The sequence below is a fragment of the Notamacropus eugenii genome, chromosome 6, assembly GCF_028372415.1.
Source record: "Notamacropus eugenii isolate mMacEug1 chromosome 6, mMacEug1.pri_v2, whole genome shotgun sequence".
Taxonomy (NCBI): domain Eukaryota; kingdom Metazoa; phylum Chordata; class Mammalia; order Diprotodontia; family Macropodidae; genus Notamacropus; species Notamacropus eugenii.
Window position 1 is genome coordinate 18,097,731 of NC_092877.1, and position 26,532 is coordinate 18,124,262.

At 40.6% G+C, this 26,532-nt stretch overlaps 1 protein-coding gene across 13 annotated transcripts in view; it reads right to left on the bottom strand.

Moving 5' to 3' along the window:
• HIPK3 (homeodomain interacting protein kinase 3) overlaps positions 1 to 7,038 on the bottom strand; it is a 98,081-nt gene extending 91,043 nt beyond the window's left edge. For 8 of the 13 annotated variants that reach the window (XM_072619221.1, XM_072619219.1, XM_072619220.1 and 5 more), the window contains exon 1: positions 1,583 to 1,780. In XM_072619221.1, the coding sequence (XP_072475322.1) occupies positions 1,583 to 1,628 (46 nt within the window). In that variant the 5' untranslated portion in view covers positions 1,629 to 1,780. Of the gene's footprint in view, positions 1 to 1,556; positions 1,781 to 4,194; positions 4,217 to 5,087; positions 5,334 to 7,014 lie in introns of those variants that run through there. The other 5 variants (XM_072619215.1, XM_072619209.1, XM_072619216.1 and 2 more) reach the window with 5 other exon arrangements.
• Between the last annotated feature and the right edge of the window lie 19,494 nt (positions 7,039 to 26,532).

Here is a 26,532-nt window from a genome sequence, read left to right on the forward strand (position 1 = left end):
TGCAGTACTTTTCCTCCAAATAATATGTGGAAAGTAACCTGACTTATTAAAATCAAACTTTCTAGTAGTAATCTTACCTTAAGGTAAAAACAGGTCAAAACAAAAGAGACACACTTAGTAAGCACTGAAAATTATCACTGAAAATTTTCTAAATGACACATAAAAATAGAAATCATAAAAATGGAAAAAAATCAGCTTAAACCAAACAACCTAATTAAAAGATGACTACAATAGCAACAACAGAGTACCAAAGTTCAAAACTTGTCAAATGACAGGTTGTACACCAGCCCTATGTTTTAATTAAAGCTCTCTGGTTCATGTGTTTAATTAAGTTGCCTTTAAAAACTCTACTCAGAATATCTTCCCATTCCTAGATACCATACCATAAGTAAATCCTTTCCATGCTGAAGAAGTAATCCAAAAAGAAGAGGTAGGGAGAAGTGAAGTAGGGAGGAAGCAGGAGACAGAAAGAAAAGATGGAAGCAGAATCCAAGGAATATAAAACGAGAAACAGAGATGCTAATGTTATTTCAACTAGACTGATCATTTAACAGGTGGCACTGGCCTATTCTTATCCTTCCAGATACCACAATTGCTCACTGACTTTGTCTTCATAAATAAATGAACTTTGATCTCCAGAAATCTGAGCTTTTAGGCCAAAACATTTCTCATTTTTTTTCCTCAAATCAACCCAAAATCCTTGTTCTCTTTTCAGGATCTTTCATATATTTATATGTGAAATGACAGTATGTTTCACCCACACAGAAACTGTTTGAAACCAACAAAAAAAATACCATATGTTTAAGAGTTTTAAAAATTTGGTCCTTGGTTCACATAAATGAAAACACATTTTATGCCACCAAATAAATGGTTCGGCTCTAATTAACAGCACATTTAAATGTCTAACAATTTGGCCCTAACTTGGCTAGAAAAAGATAAAAGCTTTCAGAAATATTAACTTGGCACCAGAAAAATATAACTAATTTTTAAAGTAAATAAAATTTCTCAATAATCTATAAGTAGGTTAAAAAAAATGACAGCTATCTCCCAATCTCAAGTTATATAAATCCATAGCAAACCAAACTTGAATCCATAAAAATATGATTGGCTCAATCCTCTGCCAGTCTGTAACACCATACAAGCAATGTTTTCATAATCCCAAATGTTTTGTACTTTAATCATGGCAAACTGGAATGACCAACATTACTACCTTGGTTCAATTTCCATGGCACATAGAGACAGTTTAAACAACCAAAGAGAGTAGCTTGACCTAATGAAAAAAAAAACATAATATCTAATTTAACTAAAATGTATTCAATATAGCTTTTATCCACCACACAAATGAAACTCAAATAAGGAAATTACAAAGCTACAAAAACTATGTACTAACAGGCAATTTTTTCCCCAAAAAAGTATGTTTAATTTAAACTAAATCAACCAAAATAAGTGGACTATGCTCTCATAAGATACAGATTCTAAGTATTTCTCCCCCCTCCACTGATACAAATGTCATCAATTCCTCAAAAGTTTAGCTCCAAAAGTGTATCATCACTTACTTGATATTAACTGTTTAAAGTATTACCTAAGAGGTGGTCTTTTTTTTTTTCAGCAACTGGATCCTGAAGCATAAAGAGCTTTATAGAAGATTTCTATTGATCTAAATTTCCCTTATGAACAAATGGTTGACCATAGTAAAGATCTTAATGGTTTAAGGCAATTCACATTATTTAAAAGGTGAATAGCAATACCATATCATGCTTGAGGATACTGCCTTTAAAATGAGAGACACAGACAGGCAGTCTCATTCTGGACAAGCTGAAGTTCTACTTTGTCTTCAAGAGTGGCTTCCATGTAGAGCATATCACAATGGAGGTCACAAAGGCTTAGAAGGTCCATTTACAAGGATCATTTCAGAGAAAAAGGTTGTACCTTAGTACAATATTAAAGTGAAAAAAAAAGACATTCTAAGCTTTAGTGAGAAAAGACATTAGGAAATTAGGAGAGCTGCAACTTTGGAATTATACAACATCCTAATTTATTTTGGCAACATTATAATAATGTAATTATAACAGCAAGAGTAACAAATTCAAGTATACTAAGTTACAAACTCCTTTGACCACTAAAGGTTCTGACATAAATTATGTGATGACATCTTTTCATTGTCTAACCCAACTCTGAAGACTCCTCAAAATGCTATACCTTCATGCTTTTGAATCAAATTAGTGGGACTTCTGTCCTAAACAGATTTGACAAAGTGCTAGTATGCAGTGAGAAACAGAAGACTAACTTTTCCTATGTTATTAAAAGACCAAAAGAAAAAGTACAGTGAAAAAAAATACTATACTTCATCCTGATTTAAAAGAGAAAGAGAAAAAGAAAGAGAAAAAATGGGGGGAGGGCCGGAGACATCTACTCATTAGTTAATTTAAGGAACATTAATGCACAGGTCCAGATTTCTGAAACTGATGTTTTCCCCCCTTGCATTCTTCCCCACACCTGTCTAAACCCATACAGTCTTATCATTGAGTGTTCATGCTTCAGATATTTAAAACAAAAACAAACAAATCAGGGCACCAATGCACTGGTCAATGTTAGTTTGCAAGCTGTTTCCTAAAGTTTCTACAAAAGACTGGTTAAAAACAAGAATGTATGGCCATTATATCAATCTAATTACAATTATTTTACTTGGGACTTTTTCACGAACTGAGTCACAAAAAAAAAAAAAAAAGCAACATCCCCAAAAGACTTAAAGCATCTTTCTGAAAGTATTAACAAAGGACTCCCACCTCAAAATTATACATGAATACAAACCTAAAATGCCAATGACAAAGTTTATCTTAAAGTCACAAGGACTAGTGAAAGAGTTCATGTGAAAATAAAATAACACTGATTCCCTATCTGCTTGTCTGTCATATAATTATCATCTGAGTCTTTGTACGAATTCAAACTATTTAATAATAAGTAAACACGACCATAATCTATTACATTTTGCTCTGTTCTTTACTTTCATGAATATTTTATCTTATTCTAATACAATTTTAATTTACTTTATTCCATTTGGTTGAAAATTAAACGAATTTCAATTATTATGCAGTTCTCCTCTGCCTAAACTGCAGGTAACATTTGTGAGACTGATCCAGGAGTCTCAAAAATATATGTTTTAGGTGCTTGGCACACTTTAATATCCTGACACTAAGGAACCACCAATTTACCTTTTTACCTCTTCAACATTAAAATAAATTTCAAAAATAAAAAAAGTTCTAAAGTAAAAATTGGAGGATGTAAAAAAAAAAAACCACCACTACTTAATCTGATCTTCTATATAATGTTCCACAAATGAAAAAAAGCCCATAAATGTAAAAAAGAATTTGTTGATTTAATGGTGTCTTGCAACTTTATTTGGTTTTCTTACTTTCAGCACCCAGAAAAGAATAATGTATAAGTGGAAAGATAAGAACTAATTAATGGAACTTTGTTTACTTTAAACACTAAGTATAATACTTGAGCTCAATTATGACCTATCAAGACCTTATCATTGCTCATTGTATAAAATTAGCTCTGCAGTTGCAACCCTAAGCAGAATCTGGTCTTATCAAGTATTTGGTGGATGGGAGAATCCCAAATTCTTAAAAATCAAATCTAGTATGCTGCTATGAAAGTAGGCTCTAAAAAATCATCTCAAAAATTGCTATGGAGCATGCTCAAAGCTTTAATCGGACAAGAAGCTTCCTTCTTTGGAAAAACTCATCTTTAATATGAAGCAATATGAACTTCAGAAATGAACTCGCAGTGGAAAAAAAGTTTTCACCTAAGTACTTCCACTTAGGGAAGTACCATCAGCAAGAACAGACCTAAAGAAATCAGAAAAGGATTTAAGCAGTTCTTTCAAAATGACGACGTGAACCTATAAAAGCCTGGACTAGCCAACATTTAGCTCCCCAAATGCCCCAAGTACAAGAAAAGAGAGCTTCCAACAGAACAGAACAGGACGGAGCAAGCTTCCTTCATAGGCCTGAAGCAGCTCGTGAACTGAGACACGACAGGTGGAGAGGCAATCCCCACCAGACGACCACGGTTTCGTGAAAACTGGTTCTAGGACTCGGTACGTTATGACTTCACTACCACCGGTCCAGAGGAGCTTCAGTGCGGACGCCCAACCCCCACCCCACCCTGTAAAAGCGCAAATCCACGTACCATTTTAAGGCGTCCGTCCCCCTCGCGACAAGGACAGACGCATTTTTGTACCCCTCCCCGCCCGCAGGGGAAGCGGCGGCGGCGGCGGCCCCGGTAAGGCGAGAAGCCGGACCACAGCGGCCGCCGCCACGCCTTCGCCCGGCCCGGCCCGGCCACTGGAAGCCGAGCAGCCGGATCACATTTCTCTTTCACAACAATCACACACGCATCTCCCCGGGAGGCTGACACTCTCCGTGCCCGCCGCGGGCAGGGGCAGTCGGGGCTCCGGCCCCGGGGGGCCCTGATGCTTTTGGGGAGGAGGGACCTGGGGGGAGCCGGGTGTGGGGGAGGGCTTTCACGGGGGGTCTAGGTAAAGACAAGGGGAGGCGGCTTCGATGGGGGTGAGTCAAGGGAAATGGCAAAGGGAAGGCGTTTTGGGGGGCAGGGTTCAGGGACACGGCAAGGGGGAGAAGAGGGGGGATCATGGGGGTCCTAAGGCAGATGGCAAGGCAAGAGGCAGGGAATGGGGGGTTTCTGGGGGACTCCCGGGTCGGACGGAGGGTCTGGACAGGGAAGGGGGTCTGGGCTAATGAATGACAAGGGCATCGAGTTTTCGAGGGCCACACAAAACTTTGAGCGGCCGCTAAGGAAGGGAGGGCCCGGGTCCGCGGGAGTGCCCGCCCCGTCCGAGCTCTGGGGTCCCCGGGAGCGCACCCCGCCGCCGGACAGGGGGCCCGCCGAAGTCCCCCGCGGCCGCTCCGGGCCCGGGCGTGCGGGAAGGAAAGGCCGGCCCGGCCTCGCCGGAGGGGCGCTCCGGGAGGTTCAGGGAGCGGCTGGGGGCGGGGGAGGGGAAGGTCAAGTTCGGGCCCGGGGTTCGCGGCCGCCCGGAAGCGCGAGCGCCGGGGGGTCCTCACCTTCCTAGAGGCCGGCGCGCTCCCCTGGGCTGGCGGCCGCGGCGGCGGCCCGGGGCATGTCCGTCGCGGGGACGACCACGGAGCCAAGCGCTTCAGTAGGCGGCACCACCCAGCCCGGGCTCAGCCCCTCTCGGCGGCTGCTGCCATCTTGGGCCGGAGGCTGAGAGCAAACGGCGGAACGACGACGCCCCGGGCCCGCACCCGCTGCTGCTGCTGCCGTGGCGGAGCCCCGCGGCCGTCCGCCTCATCTTCCTGCCCGGGGGCGCGGCGGGGCCTACGGGCGGCGCGGGCTGCCGCGGCCAAGGCGGTTGGGGCCCATGCGCGGCGCCGGGGCGCGCGCGAGAACGAGAGCGAGAACGAGGCGGAGGGGGCGGCGGGAGCGGGAGCAGAGCGCGGAGCGGCTCTTCGGCTGCTGCTGCCGTCCAGCCCCCCGCTCGGGCAACTGCCGCCGCCGTCCCTCAGCCTCCGGCTCCTCCTTCCCCTCTCCTCCTCCTCTTCCGCCCTGCCCGGCCCGACGGCCTTCGCCCCCCTACTCCGGCCGTCGCCTCAGCAGCGCCGCCGCGCGCCGGGACCGAGGGCTTCCTCGCGGCAGAGCGGGCCCGGCTCCCCTCGGCGCGCGTGCGCGGGCGTGCCCGCGCGCGAGCCAGCCCCGCCCCTCCCCTCCGCCCTAGCGCGAGCCAGCTCCGCCCCGCTCCCCATCTACCCCACCCCCTCCCGCCGCACCCACCCCACCCCCTACCCCCGCCTCCGCCAGAGCGCCAACAGGAGCGGGAACTGTCCCTCCTCCTCCTCCCCTCACCCCTCCCCTCCGCGCGAATCCGGGCGCGAATCCGGGCGCGAGCCGGGCCCTCGGGCTCCGTGTTCCCTAGCGCGGGCGCGAGCCCGAGCCGCACCCTGGTCCGAGGCGCGACTCGTCGGCTGGCCGGGCTCCTCCTCCCCGGCGATGCCCTTGAAGCCTGCCTCGCCCACTCCCTCCTCCTGGGCAGGAGCCGCGCCACGCGCCAGCGCCCCGGGCGGGGGTCTGGCTGCTGGGCGGGGGGCTCCCCGCGTGCACGAAGGGGCACCCCGGGAAGGAGCGCCCCGGGAAGGGGCCGGACGTGCGAGCTCGTTACCCCGGAGCCTCCACCCGGAGCGGCGCCAGTCCTCTCCGCCTGCCTTCCCTCCCGTCCACGGTCAAGTGCACCCGACAATCCGGGGAAGGGGGAGACGAAACGCCCCCCCAGAGCTGGCCCGGAGCCGGGCACCTCCGCCCCCGACCGCCGCCTCCACTTTTTCCTCCGGACCCCGATGGGGTGACATCTCCAGCCACAGACTCGCAGCTCTGAGCTGGAAGCGCAGCCCCGAGGGGGACCCCCAGCCCCGGGGCCGCCTCTGCCTTGGCGCGGGGTGCCCGCCGCGGCCGCCCGGCTGCTGTCCACGAGTGAAAGACGTTGGCAGTCCTTCCATCCCGCTGTTTCTTGGAGACGGAACCAGCGCAGACGCTGTTCCGGTCCTTCCCGCGGGCCGGGCTTGGGTCACGTTTAGGAACCCTTCTCAGCTCGGGAACGCAGGGAAATTAGTGGGGTGGTAAGATGGCACCTCTGGCTGTGTCCTGCACCGGACACTTAGAAGCAATGTGTGATGGTTACCGAGCCGGGTTAGGAAGGTCCTGGGGGTTAGACCAGAGGCTGCAGCGGCCCCCCTGCTCCGAGGAACCTTGAACCCTTGGATTTGAACTGCGATATCCAAGACCTTCCTTAGCAGTCCCAGCCTTCTCCGTTCCATTTCCTACCGCCTTGTACCAGCCGTCAGCACGCCTGGAATTTGCTCCCTCCTCAGCTCTGCCTCTCTGAATTCCGATCTTTCAGGGTTCAGCCCAGAAGGCACCTACCTCAGAAAGTGCCCCCCACTTATCCCCCAGCTAAGGTTCCCTTCCTCCTGAAATTACCTTGTATTTACTTTGTAACCTGCTCCCAAGCTTAGGGCTTTTCATGCTGACGTTGAGGTGTGATATCCAGTTGGTACAAAGAGTGTATGAGGAAACAAGTTGGCACGAGAGCTGTGGAGGAGAGAGAGAGACGTATGTGGCTCCAGGTTCTCGCTTGGGACGGACTCACTGTTCTGGTTGGTGCTCTGGGAGTTTGGATTCAATGCGGGAATCCAATGCGACACTCAGATCTTTCGACAGCAAAAGATTTACTTAGCCCTTTGGGAGGGGGAGAGATAGTCAACAAAGATAATCATGGAGAACACCAGATTGATTCCACTGAGCCAAGCTAAATGACTTGCCTGAGTTGTCCATCATTTTCCAAAAGCTCAGTATTAGAGGTCTTACAGCAGGGGTGGGGAACCTGAGGCCACATGTGGCCCTCTAGGTCCTCAAGTGCATCCCTTTGACTGAACCCAAACTTTCTTGGATTTGGATTCAGTCAAAGGACTGCACTTGAGGACCTAGAAGGCTGCATGTGGCCACAAGGCCGAAGGTTCCCCACCCCGCCTTAGGGGTTTTCTTGTTTTGTAGTTAATCAGAAAGTCATGACAACTGCCTGGGCCTTTTGTTCCCTTAGCTAACCAAGTCCTAAGGATATTCTCAGTAAGTTTTAAGGAGAAACTAGTCCAACTTGCATGGTAGCATGCGTTAGAAGTTTGTTCCTACCACACCCATGGAGAGGAAAAAAAAGGATTTGGGGAACTGGCAGAGGCAGAACTGGACATCAAAACATCTCTGATTTCCAGTTTATCTTCCCCAAAACGTCAGGGTTTGGGTAGATCTGAAAAAGCTTGCTCCTGTCTAAAGAGCTCATTCACTCTGTATATTCTCTGGTATATTCTAATTTGGGTAACTTCTTTCATTTCTGTTTGTTGTCTTATGTAAATGGCTTTGTGTGTTATTCACAATTTGAGATGGTCTTTGGTATAACTAGCATTTAGTGGGGAGTCAAGCCCTTTAATATCCCTTTAAGGGATAACAACAAGGGAAATTATTTGAACCTTAAAAAAAATCATTTCCCTAGCCTAGAAATATTTGCGGATGGGGGATGGGAAGGATAGACATAAAATTTTTAGTCTTTATCCTTGCCCCCCATCCTCTCTCTCATTCTTTAATCATAGCCCATTCTTCAGTCCACTATAGACAGAAATCAAAATCTCCCTTGGAGAGGGGTGTGTAATATTCCAAAGATATTCATGCTTTCCCAGAAGTAGAATTTAGACAATTCATGTGGACAGATACTTTTTACACAGCAAACATCCTACATATTTATTTGTACTATATCCTTTTTTCTTCCTTAGTAGGAAATAAGTTCCCTGTCTTCATCTAGGCAGCTAGATGGCACAATGGATAGAGCACTGGGCCTGTAGTCAGAAATATCAGAGTCCACATCTGGCCTCAGGCACTTATTAGCTGCCTCACCCTTGGCAAGCCATTTCAGCTTTCTGCCTCCGTTTTCTCAATTATAAAATAATATTACCTACCTCCCAGGGTTGTTGTGAAAAACACTGAGCATAGCACATGCTGATGATAATAGCTGGAGCACTGTGCCTGCTCTATCTCATCTATTACAACCTTGGGAGTTAAGTTCTTCAGGTATTATCATCCCCATTTTACAGATGAGGAAACTGAGGCTTCCAGAGATAAAGAGCCTTGCTCAATGTCATAACGCTATAGTTAGTAGCAGAAAAAAAAAATGATAACCCAAATCTCCTCATTCCCAGTTGGTAACTTCCACTGACGCTTGCAGTCTTTATTTGAGAACTGAAACACTTTTCTCTCTGGTCCTCTCGCCTGGAGGAATATTTGTATTTCCCTTCCACTTCCCAAAAGTGGTTCCAGCTTTTCTTTCCAGGATGATTATACATTACTTCCTCCCCACCCCCGCCCCAGAACTCTAGTTCCAGACAAACTTACCTGCTTGCTCTTCCTGGTATAAATCTCTCATCTCCAGGGACAAGGTGTCCCCCGTGACTGGAATTGACTCCCTCCTCATCTCCTCCCCTCGAAACCTGAAGTTCCTGTCAAGGCTCACCTCCAGAGTCATCTCCTACAAGAAAGCTTTTCTGATTCTTCTCCCACTCAAACATTTTGGATATACTTCATACTTACTTATTAATGTTCACTCTAGCCCAATGAATCATGAAAACCTAGACATCTCAATTCAATAAATCAACCAAAAGTAAAACAACTATGAAGAAATCCCTTATTTGAAAGAATCATAGGGGCTTCAGGTCATTGGATGAAATCGGATATGCTCATAGATTTAGACCTAAAATGCTTTAGAGACAGGTGGTTCAGTGGATACATCTCTGGGCCTAGCGTCAAGAAGACTCAAGTTTATATCTGGCCTCAAACATTTACTAGCTATGTGCCCCTGGGCATGTTATTTAAGTTCTGATTGCCTCAGTTTCCTCAACTGTAAAATGGTCACAACAACAGTCTCTATCTGGTAGCATTGTTGTTAAGAACAAATGAGATAATATTTGTAAAAGCACTTAGCTTACTCCCTGGCACATAATAGGTGCTTCATAAATGCTTATTTCCTCCTACCTGCACCCCAATTCATTTTTAAGGAAACTGATGCTCATCAAGTGAGCTTAACTGTTTTTTGCCCAAGGTCACAAGGTCTCCAGAGCCACTCTTCTTTCCATTAGAGGATGATGCCACTCACCCTGGAAATGTCTTGTGATGGATTAAAAAGAATTAATCATGGTCTTTGAGGCCATGACTCAAACAGCAAAACCATCCTGAATTTCAAACATTCCAGTTGTAGGCCAGTTGAGTGATAGTCATATCCAGCAGTGATGAAGGACTCCTGAAACAGAATATCCTTTTTCTCCTTCTCCCTATTGACCTGATGACATCTTTGTGAACTTCAAATGGTCAGAAGAGCTGGAGTTCCTATTCATATTGGTAACAATGCCCCCAAAGCAACGACAGCTAAGAGATACAAGGACAAATAAGACAAACCAAGGAAAGGCAGCTTCAGGATTCAACAAAGACACTGATACTTATAGCGCCATCTGATAAAAATTTCGTAAGGTCCCCACAAAGTAAGATGATGATTCCCAAAAACCAGGAACTAACTGTGAATTTACTCTTTGGTCACATGTACTTTCTAAATTTATGCCTATTCTTCCTAGGAATCATGGGTGTACAAGGAGAGGGTTTGCCCCTGTTTAGGGGATGGGTGATATTTCTGTACAATTGTCCTAACATACCTACCTAGTAAGTAATCTTTCTAAAAATAATTGTTTGATTGATAATCAAGTAGAAGCATACCAGTAGGGGTTCATAAGCAACAATTCAAGAAACTTGAAGCTAGAGGAGAGGGAAATATAGTTAGCAATAGTAACTGGAAAAAAAAATCTGAAGCAAGCTTCTCTTATAAAGGCTTCATTTTTCAAACATGTAGAGAACTGGGTGAAATTTATGAAAATAAGAGTCATTCCTCAATAGATAAATGATCAGAAAAAATGATCAGTTTTCAGATAAAATAATCAAAGCTACACATAGCCATATGAAAAAATATTCTCACTATTGATTGGAGAAATGCACATTAAAACAAATTCTGAAGTTCTACCTCATATGTATTAGATTGCCTAATAGAAGGACAAATGTTGGAGGGATTGTGGGGAAAATAAGACATTAATGCATTGTTGGTGGAGTTGTGAACTGATTCAACTATTCTGTAGAGCAAATTGGAACTATGCCCAAAGGGTGATAAAACCATCCATACCCTTTGACCTAGCAATACCACTACTAGGCCTGTATCCCAAAAGAAATAAAAACAAAAAGGAAAAGGACCTATATGTACAAAAATATTTATAACAGTTCTTTTTCAGGGGCAAAGAATTAGAAATTGAGGGGATGCACATCAACTGGGGAATGGCTGAACAAGTTGTGTTATGTGATTATGATGGGATACTATTGTACTATAAGAAATGATGAGCAGGATGCTCTCAGAAATACCTAGAAAGACTTACATGAGCTGATATAAAGTGAAATGTGCTATGTACAAAGTAATAGTAATATTGTAAGATGATCAGCTGTGGATGACTCAGTTGTTCTCAGCAATACAATGATCCAAGACAACTTATGATGAAAAATACTATCCATCCCCAGAGAAAAAACTGATGGTGTCAACACAGATTGAAGCAGATTTTTTTTTTACTTTATTTTTCTTGAGTTTTTTTTTTTTTGTCTATGTTTTCTTTTATGACATGACTATTATGGATATATTTTCCATGACTACACATGCATAACCTATATGGAATTGCTTGCCTTCTCAATGGAGGGGAGGCAGGGGGAAGAGGCAGGAGGAACTGTGAGAATTTAGAACTCAAAGTTTTAAAAACAAATATTGGAAATTGTTTTTATGTGTAATGGGGAAAAATAAAATACTAAATAAATTTTAAAAAGAAAAAAAAGAAACTTGTAGCCACTCAGGATTACCTGTAAAATCCTGAGAAGAGCAATTCCCTGCTCTTCTAGGTATCTAACCCACCAACATAAACCTGTGTTTAAAAAAAAAAAAAAGGAAACACAGAAAGGCTGCTACACAAACATATTATTTTCCTCACCTCCCCAATAAAAAGTATGCTCATCAAGGGCAGAGACTGCTCTATTTTCTGTCTGTACCTTCAGTCCCTGAGACAATGACTGGCCCAAGGTAGGCGCTTAATAACTATTAACTTAGTTGAATTCTTCAGAATGGAAAAGTTCCCATTAATAACCATTCACCATGTTACAATACTTTAAGGTTTGCAAAGCAATTTTCCACCACTCTGTGCTGTTTAATGTGTTACTATCCCCATTTTGCGGATGGGAAGATGGAGGCTCATGCTAATGGTCACTTAGTTAATAAGAGTCTGAGGTAGAATTTGAGTCCAAGTCTCCTGATCCTGTGTCCAGCATCTTTTCTACCCATCATATCTCTCACTGTTTTCCCAAAGAGAAATAAAACTTGCAGAATGATCATCTCCTCACATTTATCACTATTGTAACTAGGGCAGGACTAAGGGAGAAGAGAAAACCATTGTATGCTCAACAAGAAATTTTTATTACTTGCTGCTTCCCAACCTATGACAAGAGGATTTTAGGTGATGCCTTTAAAAGGGGGATGGGGGGAAGAATCGTAGGTTCTTCATCAATTGGAAATAAAAATTTAGGCTTCTTAAAAATATCTGACTCTTCCAAATTAATAAATATAAAGACAAGAAGGCACCTCCAAAATGGATAAACAAAATTGCACCTAGGCTGGATGAGATACAGAATGTAAAGCATTCTTTTCCTTTAACTTCTGGTGGCTTTTGGTTGAAATAGCTGAGGAGTAGAAAGTACCAAAAAAGGATAAATAATTTAAAGGAGAAAAGGTTAACATGGCAGCAAAAAACTCACCCCCAGAACAACAGAAAATATGTTCTCTACATACTTCCAACTCTCAGGCCTCTTCAGACTAATTCTCTAGGGATAAGAGATCTTTAGAAGGAGGGATCCATGCACTATACTTGTCATATTGTTCAACTTTTAGATGAAGTCATCTCTTAAAAGGGGAAGAAGTAAAAAATGAGAGGTAGAATTATCTCAGATGTTTCCCATGTTTGATTGTGTCTCCACTGCTACCATCTTAATTAAGGTTATTAGGACTCTACTATAACTGGTTTCCTAGGCTCTGCCCTCCTTCCAGATGTCTCCACCCCCACTTTAGTACAGGGCACTCCAATCCATCCTGCATACTATTGCCAAATTCATCTCCCTTTGATCTCTGTGCTCTCCTGCTCAAGAGTCTTCCCCAGATCTTACTGGAAAAAGTCCAGTTTCTTTAGCTTGGCATACAAGGCCAGTTGCCATCTGACCCTAGCCTACCTTTTTAGCTTTGTCTCTTACCACTCCCCTGTAAGTTACTCTACGCTCTAGCCAAGATAGTTTATTTCCCAATGGGCACACAGACTTGATGTTTTCCTAGCTGCTGTCATTCCTTTCATCTTGGCAGTAACCACCCCCTACTCGATCACTCACCTCACCATATTCATCTAAGACTTTAACCTTTCTTCAAAGCCTTTTTCATTAATTCTCCTTTGAGACCCCCAGCCTGGAATCCAAATTCTACACCAGTACTGACAGACTCAAACAGAAACTAGGGTCACTGAACTGTACATAAGGATCCTTGCAGGTCATATTGACTTAGAAAATTATCTATTAACATTATCTATGTTATACTGTACTTTTACTTATTTTGTTAAATAGATCCCCACTACATTTTAATCTTCTTTGGGCTACATATGGGATTATTTCAGAGAGCAAGTGTGATACCTTTGCTCAACACTAATTAGTTTATTAATGATTCTTTTAAAGAATATTTATTGAATACCTTCCCCCAATAGATTATAAAAAGCTTGAGATGAGGAACTGTTCTTCATTTCTGCACCTCTAACATAGTGCCTGGCACATAGTAAGAGCCTGTGTTTGCTGAATGAGTGAATAATCATTATCCATGTACAGTTCTTGGAGGCAAAATAAGGTAGTGGATAGAGTTCTGGACTTCAACCAATTACTAGTTGTAAATCATCTAACTTCTGTGTGCCTTAAGCAACCCCCTAGTAATTAAGTTTACACTGCCTTCTACATTGCTGGAAGGAGCTCCCAATACTTAGGAAAACACTGATGTTTTGCAAATTCTCATCTTTGTGCCTTATTTTGCCTACTAGATCTCAAACTCCAAGAAGGCAGAAACTTGTTCTTATCAATCTTTGAATCCCACCCAACCTCCACCAAAATCTTATCCTGTTGCCTCACCATGCCATGGAGATGACCTTGAATTCACCCATACTTAATAAGGTCTGAACCCTGGCAGGTCCTAACAAACCAGGGAGTATAGGGGCAGTGATGGATTGTTTGTCTGTCAACTGACGACTAACCAAGCTAAGTTTAGAAAGGCTCATTTCCAAAAGTTTGGCCATCAACTGATAGGTTATTTTTGACACAGCAACTCATGAAGACTTTCAACTAGGGTATGAAAGGATTACTCATACCTATAAAGTCCCACCTGTTTAGAAATATTGAAGGGGGGAAAATGAAAAGAAAAAGTCTGAATTTTGAAAGTTCTTTTATATACCAAAAATTGTCCAAAGAAGGAGAAGGGAACTGCCTGAAATAAGAAATATCCATCTCATATATTTCTCAGATCCACCTCTTCCTTTAAACTTCCACTTCTACTATTAGCATTAAATCTTTTCTCATCTCAGGGCTGGACTATCACTGGCTTTTGTCTTCCTGTCCCTGGAGTTTTTTTTTCTTTTTTGGGGGGAGAAGTTGAGGCAATCTGGCTTAAGTGACTTCCCCAGGGTCACACAGCTATTAAGTATCTGACTCAGGTCCTCCTGACTCCAGGGCTGTTGCTGTATCCACTGTACCACCTAGCTGCCCCTACTATCCCGATCTCTTAGCACAGTACTTCCTATATTGTTGTTGTTGAGGCATTCAGACATGACCAATTTTTCATGATCCCATGGACCATATCATGCCAATATTGTCCATGAGGTTTTCTTGGCAAAGATACTGGAATGATTTGCCATTTTCTTCTCCAGAGGCAAATAGAGGTTAAGTGACTTGCCTAGGGTCACACAGCTAATACGTGTCTGAAGCCTAATTTGAATTCAGGTCTTCTTGACTCCAGGTCCAAAACTACATCCACTGAACCACCTAGTCACCCTTTTGCACATTATAGGTACATAATAAATGTTTCTTCCATTGTTGCTGAACCCAAAATTTTACAACTGGCATACCAAGCAATCATGCTGATCATCTGTAATTTATCATTGTAAAGGGGAAGAGTTTAATTGAATGTGAAGAAAATTTTTATTAGAATGAAAGCTGTCACCCTTTAGTATAGATTAACTGCTTCTACCCCTCAGCCACAGCTGTCATACCCATTGTAAAAACAGCGTGCTAATTGATTACCACAGTTCATTTCTGGAAACATTAGATTGTAATGATCATATTTCCCTACAAGAATAATGCCATAATTGTAGGTTAAAATTCTAATTGAAGATTCAGCATCAAATCAATCATAGATGTATCAGTAACATGTCACCAAAATAGTCATGACAGCTATGTGAAGTTACTATGCTCCAAGTCCTAACAATGATCCTTTCCCAAGTCTCTCATATGACAAATCGAGCTGAGGCCCACACAGGTTAATTGACTTGTCCAAAGTCATATTGCTATATCTCAGTATATCTGTAATACAACCTGATTTCAAATTTAATGTTTTTTTTTTAATATCACACTTCCCTCTATTGTAAAAGCACTTAAAAATGAATATGAAAGTACTATGTTCATTGATTGTACGAAACGCTTCTGTATACCACAAAGTGTATAAAAGATTCATGAAGACACAACTACTGTATTATAAATACAACCTATCTAAAACAAATATGCTAATAATAAACATCTAATTCACAATATAATTTTTGCTTTGTCTCATTACAATTTAAAAGGCCATCTTGCCAATGATTTGGATGGCCAGAGTCCCTTTGAAAAGCTGTCTAGAGATGTCTGACCCATTGCCTTCTTTTTTCACTGAATACTTTTCGTATAGCAAACAGAAGTCTTACAACCCATTCCATGACCATTAAAAAAACACAGTCCAACCACTGCAAGAGAGGTGTTTCGCACACACTCCTCCCAACCTGACTAATGCAATTAACAAGCTTCTCTACATTCTGATACCTTTATCAGTAGAAAATACTTCTTTCATCAAGTTACAGAATGGATCAACCTGCAAATTAGGTGTGAACAATTCCTAGCCACCTCTATTGAATCAACAAGTCAATCAAAGGTGTAAACTAGGTTCAAGGATTGAAATGCTCCCAGCCATTAGATGAAATTGTATGACAAATATTTTGGGATTAATTGAAAGAAACAGACATGCCTCTGAGCCCAAATCCAGATGACAAAAAGGGATGGGGGGGCAGGGAAAGAGAAGAAATTGAGCTCAGAGGGAGAGTTGAAGTCTCCCTTAGCCTTCAGTCATTGTCTTTCTCATGGGAAAGACTGAACCAATTATAGATGATACATCCAGGTAGGAACTAAGAGAAGACAAACTAGAAAAACTGAGTAAAGATGCCTTTAGGGAGCATGATCTATTTGGAGGCAAAGAGAAATACAGCTGCAGGACTCTACCAAGAGCTGTGAATTGTGCTTTGTCCCATGTGCTCTAAGCTTCAGTCTACTTTCCAAATGACTCTGTATGGACTCTGTATGGACTCACAGTCTTCTGGGAGAATGTTTTTGTAACAATTCTTGATCTACCATATTTTAGAATGACCCTTTCTAAAAGTTAAAGAAGTATGGTTGGCTGGTAACCAATGGGGAGGTTGTGTTTGTCTTTCATTCTCAAAGAGGACCATGACATCAAGATGATGACATGACTTGCAGTTGACTTTGATTTGAATGAGGGAGGGCTGTGCAAGGTCACCAGCCTCACTTTTTCCTCCAGAGCCATCTAGGTCCAATGAATGACCAGATATTCATCAGGGACAACTGGATACAATGGGAGACCCTGGCCATTTTAGGTTAAGGTCTTATCAGATTCTCACTTTGAGTGAGATACACCCCTTCAGTGAATAGGCCACTTTAAGTAGTTACTCAAGAGATGGTCCTTTTAATAAAAAAAAAATCAAACTGGGAGGAAAGAACCAGATTCCTGAATAAAAGAGAAACAGTTACTATTTAGTATTTATGTTCACTTTGTGCTAGAAGAGCAGGGACCTGTTGTCTAACTATGAGCTCCAGAGTGAATTGGGCTTAAGGCTTGATCTTGGAGCAAGAAATCTAGCCAGTAAACTCAAAGGAAAAAAAGGCAGATTTTGACCATCCCCTGGGCAAAGCACCCCAGGCAAGGAGGGAGAGGAGAGAATAGGAAAGGAGGGGAAGGGAGAAGAGGACAGGGGAGGGTAGAGGAAGCGAGGGGAGAAACTCAGAATGGATGCTGCAATTATATTATCTGATTATTTGAAGGTAGCAATAAAGACTTTAGTCCTGGGAGATTTAGAAAGCAAAGAATCTCTTCCAGATATATCATCTATGATTTTTCTCAATTTATCCCTACTACAAAAGCAAACAAACAAACATTGGAGAAACATGGAAAATGCCAGGAAGTTAGCCCAAAAGGGATACAAAAAGAAACAATTCCAATGAGAAGGAAAGGGGGAGTTATTTTAAAAAACTAATAAAATTGCACAGAAAACTCATTCACCAACTTAGATTTTCAAATTTTATATGTATACTTTTGGTGAAGTTGTGCACTAGTCCAACCATTCTGGAGGACAAAGTGGAACTATGTGCATACCCTTTGACTCAGCAATACCAATACTAGATCTGTACCACAATGAGGAAAGAAAAAGGAAAAAAAATCCATATGAACAAAAATATTTATAGCGGCTCTTTCTGTGGTTGGAAAGAATTAGATACTAAGGGGAGCTCATCAGTTGGGGAAATGACTGAAGAGTTTATGGTAAAAGAATGTGATTTAGTACTATTGTCCTGTAAGAAAGGATGAAGGGGATGGTTTCAGAAAAAACCAAGAAGACTTAAATGAACTGATGCAAAGTGAAATGAGCAGAACCAGGGGAACTGTATACATGGTAACAGCAATAAAAATAATCAACTGTGAAAGACTTAGTAACTCTGATCAATAGAATGATCCACCACAACTGCAAATGACTCATGATACAACATGCTATCCACTTCTAGATAGAGAACTGATTGACTCAGAGTACAGATTGAAGTGTATTTTTTGCTTAATTTTTCTTGGTTTTTTTTTCAGAACATGGCTAATGTGGAAAAATATTTTGCATCACTTCACATGCATCATTAATATTATATTCCTTGCCTTCTCACTAAGTGGGAGAGAAGATAAAAGGAGGGAGAGAATTTGGAACTTAAACTAAACATTAAGTTTTTTAAAAATAGAAACAAGGACAGTTAACAGAGGATGAATACAAAACAGCAGCAGGGTCCTATAGTAGGAGCACCAGAATAACTAAAATTAAGAAGGAGCTGAGGCAGACAATCAATAATTTGAACAATGAAAATAGAGATTTTATCTATACTACGGAAAAGATAAGAATAAAATCAAGGAGAGGGGATGCCACTTGAGATAAATGAGACAATGATGGGCATGGATGTTTAAGAGAAAGCAGAATTACTCAATCCTTATTTTACCTTTATTTTCTCTTCCAAAGAGAATAACCTTTGGACTAGAATGGAAAAAAGAAAAATAACTAATGGGCATTGGAAATCCAACATAAGTAGAGAGATCATAAAAGAACATAAAGCTGACATTGATGGATTCAACTCTAGACCCAGATTAAATACTTCTGTCTAAAAATGTAGGAGATATCTTTATGTAACCATTGACAGTATTAACTGAAAGAATGGTGCTATGCCACTGGAGAAGGACAAATGTCATCCCAATTTTTTTTAAATGGAAGAGAAGGGAGTCTACAAATTACAGACAAGGGCTTTTGATTTAGATTCTTGAAACAATTTTAGGATGCATTATTAGAGGCATTAAAGATAAATACATGAAAAAAGAAAGTGGTGATTACAAAGAAACAACATGGCTTTATTGAGAATAGGTCATGTAGACATACAAACACACTCTTCATGAATTTGTGAACTGGTTCACCTATTCTGGAAAAGAAGTTGTTATTATACAAAGAAGGGATGAAATTGTTCATCCTCTTTGACCTAGAGATCCCATTACTGAGTATTAATCCCAAAGAAGAAATGAAGGTACCACATATAGTAAACTATTAAAAACTTTGATGGTAGTAAAAAAAAAAAAAAACTAGAAGCAAAATGGCAGCCTAATTAGGTAATGACTAAAGAAATTTTGGTACATAAATGCCATGGAATGCTATTGTACTGTGAGAAGCAATGAATATGAGGAATTCAGAGAAACAATGGGAAAACTTGCATGAACTGATGCAAAATGGGATAAGCAGAATCAGAAAAATAATATATACTCATTTTAATGTGCTTTTAGCTAAATCCAATTAAGTTATTTAGAAAAGTAATTATATTTTCTTCAGAAGCTTTTTACTGACAACCAGGAAGAGAAATAGGGAAGGACTAGGTAAATGAGGGCTCAGCCAAAAACTTTTTGATTTGTGGGTGTGTAAATATCCTTAGACCAAAGGCAGAATCTGGGTGAACCTACCAAGAAAAAGAAAAAGAAAAAAAGCAGTTACTTATTAGTAACAATCAGCTGCCCTGATTATGTGATAAATGACTTAGCTCTTCTCAGCAATGCAATGATCCAAGACAAGTACAAAGAACTCACGATGAAAAATGCTATACACATACAGATCAAGAACTGATGGACTCTGAATGTAGATTGAAGCACACTTTTTTTCCTTTATTTTTGTGTGTGGTTTTTTCCTTTTGATCTGTTTCTTCTTTCACAACTGTGACTAATAAGGAAATGTATTTTACATAATTGCACATATATAATTGACTACCATTTTCTCTTCCAAAGAGAATAATTTTTGGACTGGAATGGAAAAAAGAAAAATAACTAATGGGCATTTGAAACTCAACATAGGTAGGGAGATCATAAAAGAACATACAGCTGACTTTGATGAATTCAACTCTAGACTAAGAAGGAAATATATAATTGATTTTAGGAAAGGGAGAGGGAGAAGAATCTGGAACTCAAAATCTTGTAAAAATGAATGCTAAAAAATATCTTGACATATAATTAGGAAAATAAAATATTATTAAAAATGAAAGCAAGATGACTTCTGAAATAAGAGAATGTTTTTATTACTAGGGTAATTTGAAAGAGCATACATAGATAGAAGACTTGGAGTTGAGTTGAGTATGATGGGATAATCCTAAACAACAAAACTGGGTAGGGAGAGGCAAAATGGAGAAATTTTCTAATACAAACAAGGCATGAATGGAAGAATGGTTAGTGTGGAGGAGAGGAGGGAATGGAGGGCAGGTAGTACTAGAATCTTATTCTCATCAGAACTAGGTTAAAGAGAGAATAGTATATATACCTAGAAAGGTATAAAAGTTTTCATAACTTACAGAGAAATAAGAGGGTGAGAGGATAGGATAAGGGAGGGACTGTTAGAAGGGTGAGTAGATTAAGGAAAAGGAGGGCAAGGGGAGAGGATAAGGGAGGGATTCTTAGAAAGAGGAGGATTAGGGAGGCCCTGGTCAGAAGTAAATTAGGTGCCTGAGGAATGATAGGGTAAAAAGAGAGGTAGAAAAGGATAAACAGTGAGGAAAAATAGGATGGCAGAAAATGCCCTGGTGATTATAATTTTGAATGTGAATGCAATGAGTTCACCCACAAAGAATAAGCAGTAGAATGAATTAAAAATCAGAATCTAACAACACGTTCTTTACAAGAAACACATTTAGGCAGACCCAAAATGGCAGAATAGAAAGACAGACCTGCTGTAGCTCTCCCCCTTGAAGCTCATAAAATGCCTGTAAAAATGACTCTAAACAAATTATAGAGCAACAGAAGCCACAAAACGACAGAGTGAAAGAAATTTCCAGCCCAAGGCAGCCTGGAAGACCAACAGTAAAGGTCTACTGTGCTGGGCTCAGAGAGGAGTGCAGTCCAGTCTTGGTGGTGCAGCACAGACAGGACTGGAGCAGGCTTCAGGGCACAGAATCCTGGGCAGCAGCTGTGGTTCCCAGATTCTTTAACCCACTAATGCCAAAGACAGCTTCAAAGGTCAGTGAGAAAGCTCTTTCACTTGGATGAGAAGGGAGCAGGATCCTGCCCTCACCCTGGCCCCACGTGGCTGCAGCATTCATTTTTAGAGCCCTTGGCCTAAAGACCCTGGGGGAATCAAGTGGCTGATCCAAATCTCAGCTCTGAGTGGCGGCCCTGGGGTGAGGGGGAGCACTGACGTGGTGGAGCTAAAGGCAGTTGTGGAGAGGGAATCCTACTCACAGATCCTGGGCAGAAAAGCTGGTGGTTGCTCCCAGACCAGAGTGCAGACCAGGAGAGGAGTAAACTCCTCTCCCTTGATTGTGCCACCTTGGAGGAACTGAGAACTTATAGGTCCTTAGAGTATACCCTCCACTTGACAAAGGACTCAAAAGTCAAGTAACTGACTGGGAAAATACCCAAAAAAGGGAAAAAAAATAAGACTATAGAAGGTTACTTTCTTGGTGAACAGGTATTTTCCTCCATCCTGTCAGAGGAGGAAGAACAAAGCATACCATTAGAGAATGTTTTCATTACTAGGGTAATTTGAAAGAGCATACATAGATAGAGGACTTGGAGTCAAGTAAGAGAGTTGGAGGAAAAATTGGAAAGAGAAATAAGAGTGATGCAAGAAAATCATGAAAAGTAGGTCAACAACTTGCTAAAGGAGACCCAAAAAAATGCTGAAGAAAATAACACCTTTAAAAATAGACTAACCCAAATGGCAAAAGAGGTCCAAAAAGCCAATGAGAAGAAAAATGCTTTAAAAAGCAGAATTAGCCCAATGGTAAAGGAGGTTCAAAAACTCACTGAAGAAAATAGTTCTTTAAAAATTAGAATGGAGCAGATGGAAGCTAATGATTTTATGAGAAACCAATAAATTATAAAACAAAATCAAAAGAATGAAAAAATTGAAGACAATGTGAAATATCCCATTGGACAAACAACTGACCTGGAAAATAGATCCAGGAGAGACAATTTAAAAATTATGGGGCTACCTGAAAGCCATGATAAAAAAAAGAGCCTAGACATCATCTTTCATGAAATTATAAAAGAAAACTGCTCTAATATTCTAGAACCAGAGGGTAAAATAAATATTGACAGAATCCACAGATCAGCTCCTGAAAGAGATCCCAAAAGAAAATCTCCTAGGAATATTATAGCCAGATTCCAGAGTTCCCAAGGCAAGGAGAAAATATTGCAAGCAGCCAGAAAGAAACAATTCAAGTATTGTGGAAATACAATCAGGATAACACAAGATCTAGCAGCTTCTACATTAAGGGATTGAAGGGCTTGGAATATGACATTCCAGAAGTTAAACCAAGAATCACCAACCCAGCAAACTGAATATAATACTTCAGGGGGGAAAATAGTCATTCAGTGAAATAGAGGACTTTCAAGCATTCTTGATGAAAAAACCAGAGCTGAATAGAAAATTTGACTTTCAAACAAAAGAATCAAGAAAATCAAGAAAAGGTAAGCAGGAAGGAGAAATCATAAGGGACTTACTAAAGTTAAACTGTTTCCATTCTTACATGAAAAGATAATATCTGTAACTCTTGAGACTTTTCTCAGTATTTGGGTAGTTGGAGGGATTATATACATATAGACAGAGGGCACAGGGTGAGTTGAATAGGAAGGGATGATATCTAAAAAAATAAAATTAAGGGGTGAGAGAGGAATATATTGGAAGAAGAAAGGGAAAAATAGAAGAAAAAAGCATCAGGATCAGATGAATTTACAAGTGATTTCCACCAAAAATTTAAATATCAACAAATTCCAACATTGAATAAATTGTTTGCAATAGCAGGCAAAGAAGGAATCCTACCAAAACCCTTTTATGAAACAAATATGGTGCTGATATCTAAACAAAGAAAAGCAGAATTATAGACCACTTTCACTAATGAATATGAGTTTAATAATACTAAAGAAAACACAAGGTAGGAAAATACAACAACATGTCACAAAGATTATACATTGTGACCAAATGGAATTTATACCAGGAATTCAGAGATGGTTTAACATAAGGAAAACTATTAACATAATTGATTATATCAATAACAAAGTAATAAAAGTCATATGGTTTTATCAATAGATGCAGAAAAAGCTTTTGATAAAATACAACTCTTCTTCCTATAAAAAACACTTAAAAGCATAGGCATAAATGGATTTTTCCTTAAAATGATAAGAAGCATCTACCTAAAGCCATCAGCAAGCATAATTTGTGATGAAGAAAAGCTAGAAACCTTCCCAATAAAATCAGGAGTGAAACAAAGATGCCCATTATTATTGCCCAATATTACTCAATATTGTCTTAGAATGCTATCAATAGCAATAAGAAGGAAAAGAAATTGAAGGAATCAGAATAGACAGTGAGTTAATGAAACTACCTCTTTTTGAAGACAATATGCTGATTGATATACTTGGAAAATCCTAGAGATTCAATGAAAAAGTTAATTGAAACAATAATTTTAGTAAACTAGCACGGTATGAAATAAACCTGCATAGACCATCAGCATTTCTATACATCACTAACAAAATCCTACAAGAAGAGATAGGAGGATATACTCCATTTAAAATAACTATAGACAGCATAAAATACCTGGGAGTCTACCTACCAAGATAAACCCAGGAACTACATAAACATAATTATAAAACATTTTCATATGAATAAAGTCATGACAACACATGACACCCACAAGGAAATCATGAAAGATTTCATCAACTATTTTGCTAAAGTCCAGGCTTAGTATCTCCATGACATTCTCCCTGATCAAAAGGAGAAATGAGGTTATGTTGGTCCGACCAAGATCAAATCACTATGCTCTTTCCAGTTCGCAGTATGTGTATGGCATTATGTTCAGTTCCAGGTGCCACATTTTGGAAAGAAAAGTGATGAATGGAAGAGTGTCCAGAGGAGGGCAGCAAGGATGATGAAGGTCCATGACCATGTGCAGATTAGCTAAAGGAACTGTGGGTGTTTAGCTAGAAGAAAATCATAGGAAGAAAATGACAGGTCTCTGCAAGTATTTGAAAGCCTGTCCTGTGAAGAGGGATTACTTTCACTGTGCTATCCCAAAGAACTAAAGGGGAAAGTGCGGAAGTTTCACAGTGTGAAATCTAGCTTCAAGGTGAGGAAAAACTTCCATAATTAGCACAATCCATAAGTGGAACAGACCCTTTTCTCTCCTCAGAGGAGGTCTTCAAACAAAGGCACAGAGATTGTTCACAGAGTATGTTGCACAGCACATTGTGAAGGTCTTCAGGTAGGACTAGTGGGTTTCTGGGACTATGTTTAATTCTGGGATTTCATGACTTTTTCTTACAGAGGATGGCCTGGCTTTTAATGACCTCTTTAGTGTTCCCAACCACCTCCTGAATAAAGCGTTCCAGTTTTTCTCCAGGAATTAGCTGTAACATTGATCTTCCTACTCCCTCACCACCACTCCCCTTCAGATATAGCATGCAGAAGAATGTATCCTCATGTCGTCATTGGCATGGTTGTATCCACTTTGAGGCAATGTAATTAAAAAACATATGGGCAACTCCCAGCACCTCCCAGAATGAATTATGAAACCAATGAGTTGGGTTTTTCCTGTATTTAAACACACTCACACACAAATATCCAGTGATTCTTGAAGCACAGCCTAGTGGTATTTCATCTTTGAAATGAGGAAATTCATGACATATAAAAGGATATATTTTAACCAGATATTTCTAAAAGTCAAAGGCATCATTTTGGGCTCATACAGAACTGCTGGCCTTCTCTTCACAGTGAGCTCTTTTGGAAGGATGATGAGTAATTGTGTGTGCGTGTGTGCATACAGAACATGTGATAAATATCCAATAAATTAGAGAATTGTGTTTTAAAAAAATCTCTTGGGCACAGTGTTCCTTTCTAGTAGATAAACATCTTGCTAAGGGCTAATGTTCTTTTGGAAAATTTTCCCAAACTGACATTACAGCAAGTTGGCACTACTCAGAATATAACATTCCTTTCATTCCCTTCTTGTAAGCAACAGAGTAATATTCAGAAAAAGAAAGGCGTCTGAATGAATTTGTAAACACTAAGGGTTTTTATTTTTAATTCTTATTTTGAGTCTTTGGCTCAAGACTAAACTAGCTTCTGGGACATTATCTAATTTTTAAAAGATGTTTTTTGGAGTTGGGGGGAAGGCAAGAATGTTTGTTTTGAAACTTTGTAGACTGTAACTGCTGAAAAACCCAACAAGAATATTCATAGTTCAGCAAAGGTTGGGCTTTTGGCCAAGTGTTACAGAGTATTTCTAGCAGCCGCTGAAACACTGTGGAAATTGTGTTCCTGGTTTGCATATGTCTTCAGCAGTCATGTTATAACAGGGGCTAACTTTTACTTTTGTCTGTTTCACTTTGTTTCCACGTTTCAAAGTTCTTAAAGTTACTTATGCTATTAAAGCCAACATCTAAAGATAACAGTATATTTCAGAACGACAGGCCTCCTGGCATGATAGCACCAGACCAGATACAAAGGTATTATCATCTATTCTAAGGCAATCCGTGCAAAATACTTTATTTGAAAATTCCTTAGTTACTGCTTGTTGAGTAAGAATCATCTTAATGAATTAAAACAAAAGCCTCTCAATCAAGAGACCTAGATTTAAGTCCACCTAATTCTGTATAACATAAGGCTTTGGACTTAAATGAACTGAGGCTGAGTGAAGTGAACAGAAGCAGGAGTACACAGTAACAGCCACAGTGTGTGGTGACTTTGATAGACTTAGCCCTTCTCAACAATGCAAGGATCTAAAACAATTCCAAAGGACTCACGATGGAAAATGCCATCCACACCCAGAAAAAGAACTATGGGGTCTGAATGCAGAGCAAAGCACTATTTTCTTTCTTTTTTTGTTTTGCTTTTTTCTTTCTCATGGTTCCTCTCATTTGTTCTAATTCATCTATACAACATGACTAATGTAAAAATATGTTTAATAGGAATGTATATGGAGAGCCTATTCAAATTGCATGCCATCTTGGGAAAGGGGAAGGGGAAGGAGGGAAAGAAAATTTAAAACTTATGTAAGTGAACGTTAAAAACTAAAAATAAATAAATGAACTTAAAAAAAACAGGGATTTGTAACTTTTTTGTATTATAGACCTCTATAGTAACTCTGATGAAACCTATGGATAGAGATGGGAAAACTGAGGCAGACAGAAATTAAGTAACTTGCCTATAGTCATACAGCTAGTAAATGTCTAAGGCAGGATTTGAATTATACAACTGTAATGTAAGAAATGTAGGGATAATTCAGTTAGATACAATTAAATTCAAATGCAACAAATATTTAAAATAATACAGGAAAAATTCAAGTGTGCTCTGTGAAAGAATTTTTAAAATTAGAGTTCCTCAGCCTTTTCATTTCTTATGACTTCTGAAAAAGGTCAAGGAGGGAAGAGACAATGAGAGTTACTGACACTGAAAAGCGGAGAATAGTAGGGAATTGTGAGTGATCCTCTTTGATGGAAATCCTCATGAACCCCAGAAAGCCAGGGCATATAGCAACATAGCACATCTTGAAGATCAAACAAGTAAAGTCGATTGCAGTCAGCTTGTTCAAGACACCTGTTTCATCACTACTTTCCTGTCCCCTTCTATCCCATGAGGGATGTTACAGTGTTCTCCTTCAATATGGTCTATATTTCAGTCTAGACAGAAGAACAATGGCAGGATCTATTAAGCCAGTTTAAAATCA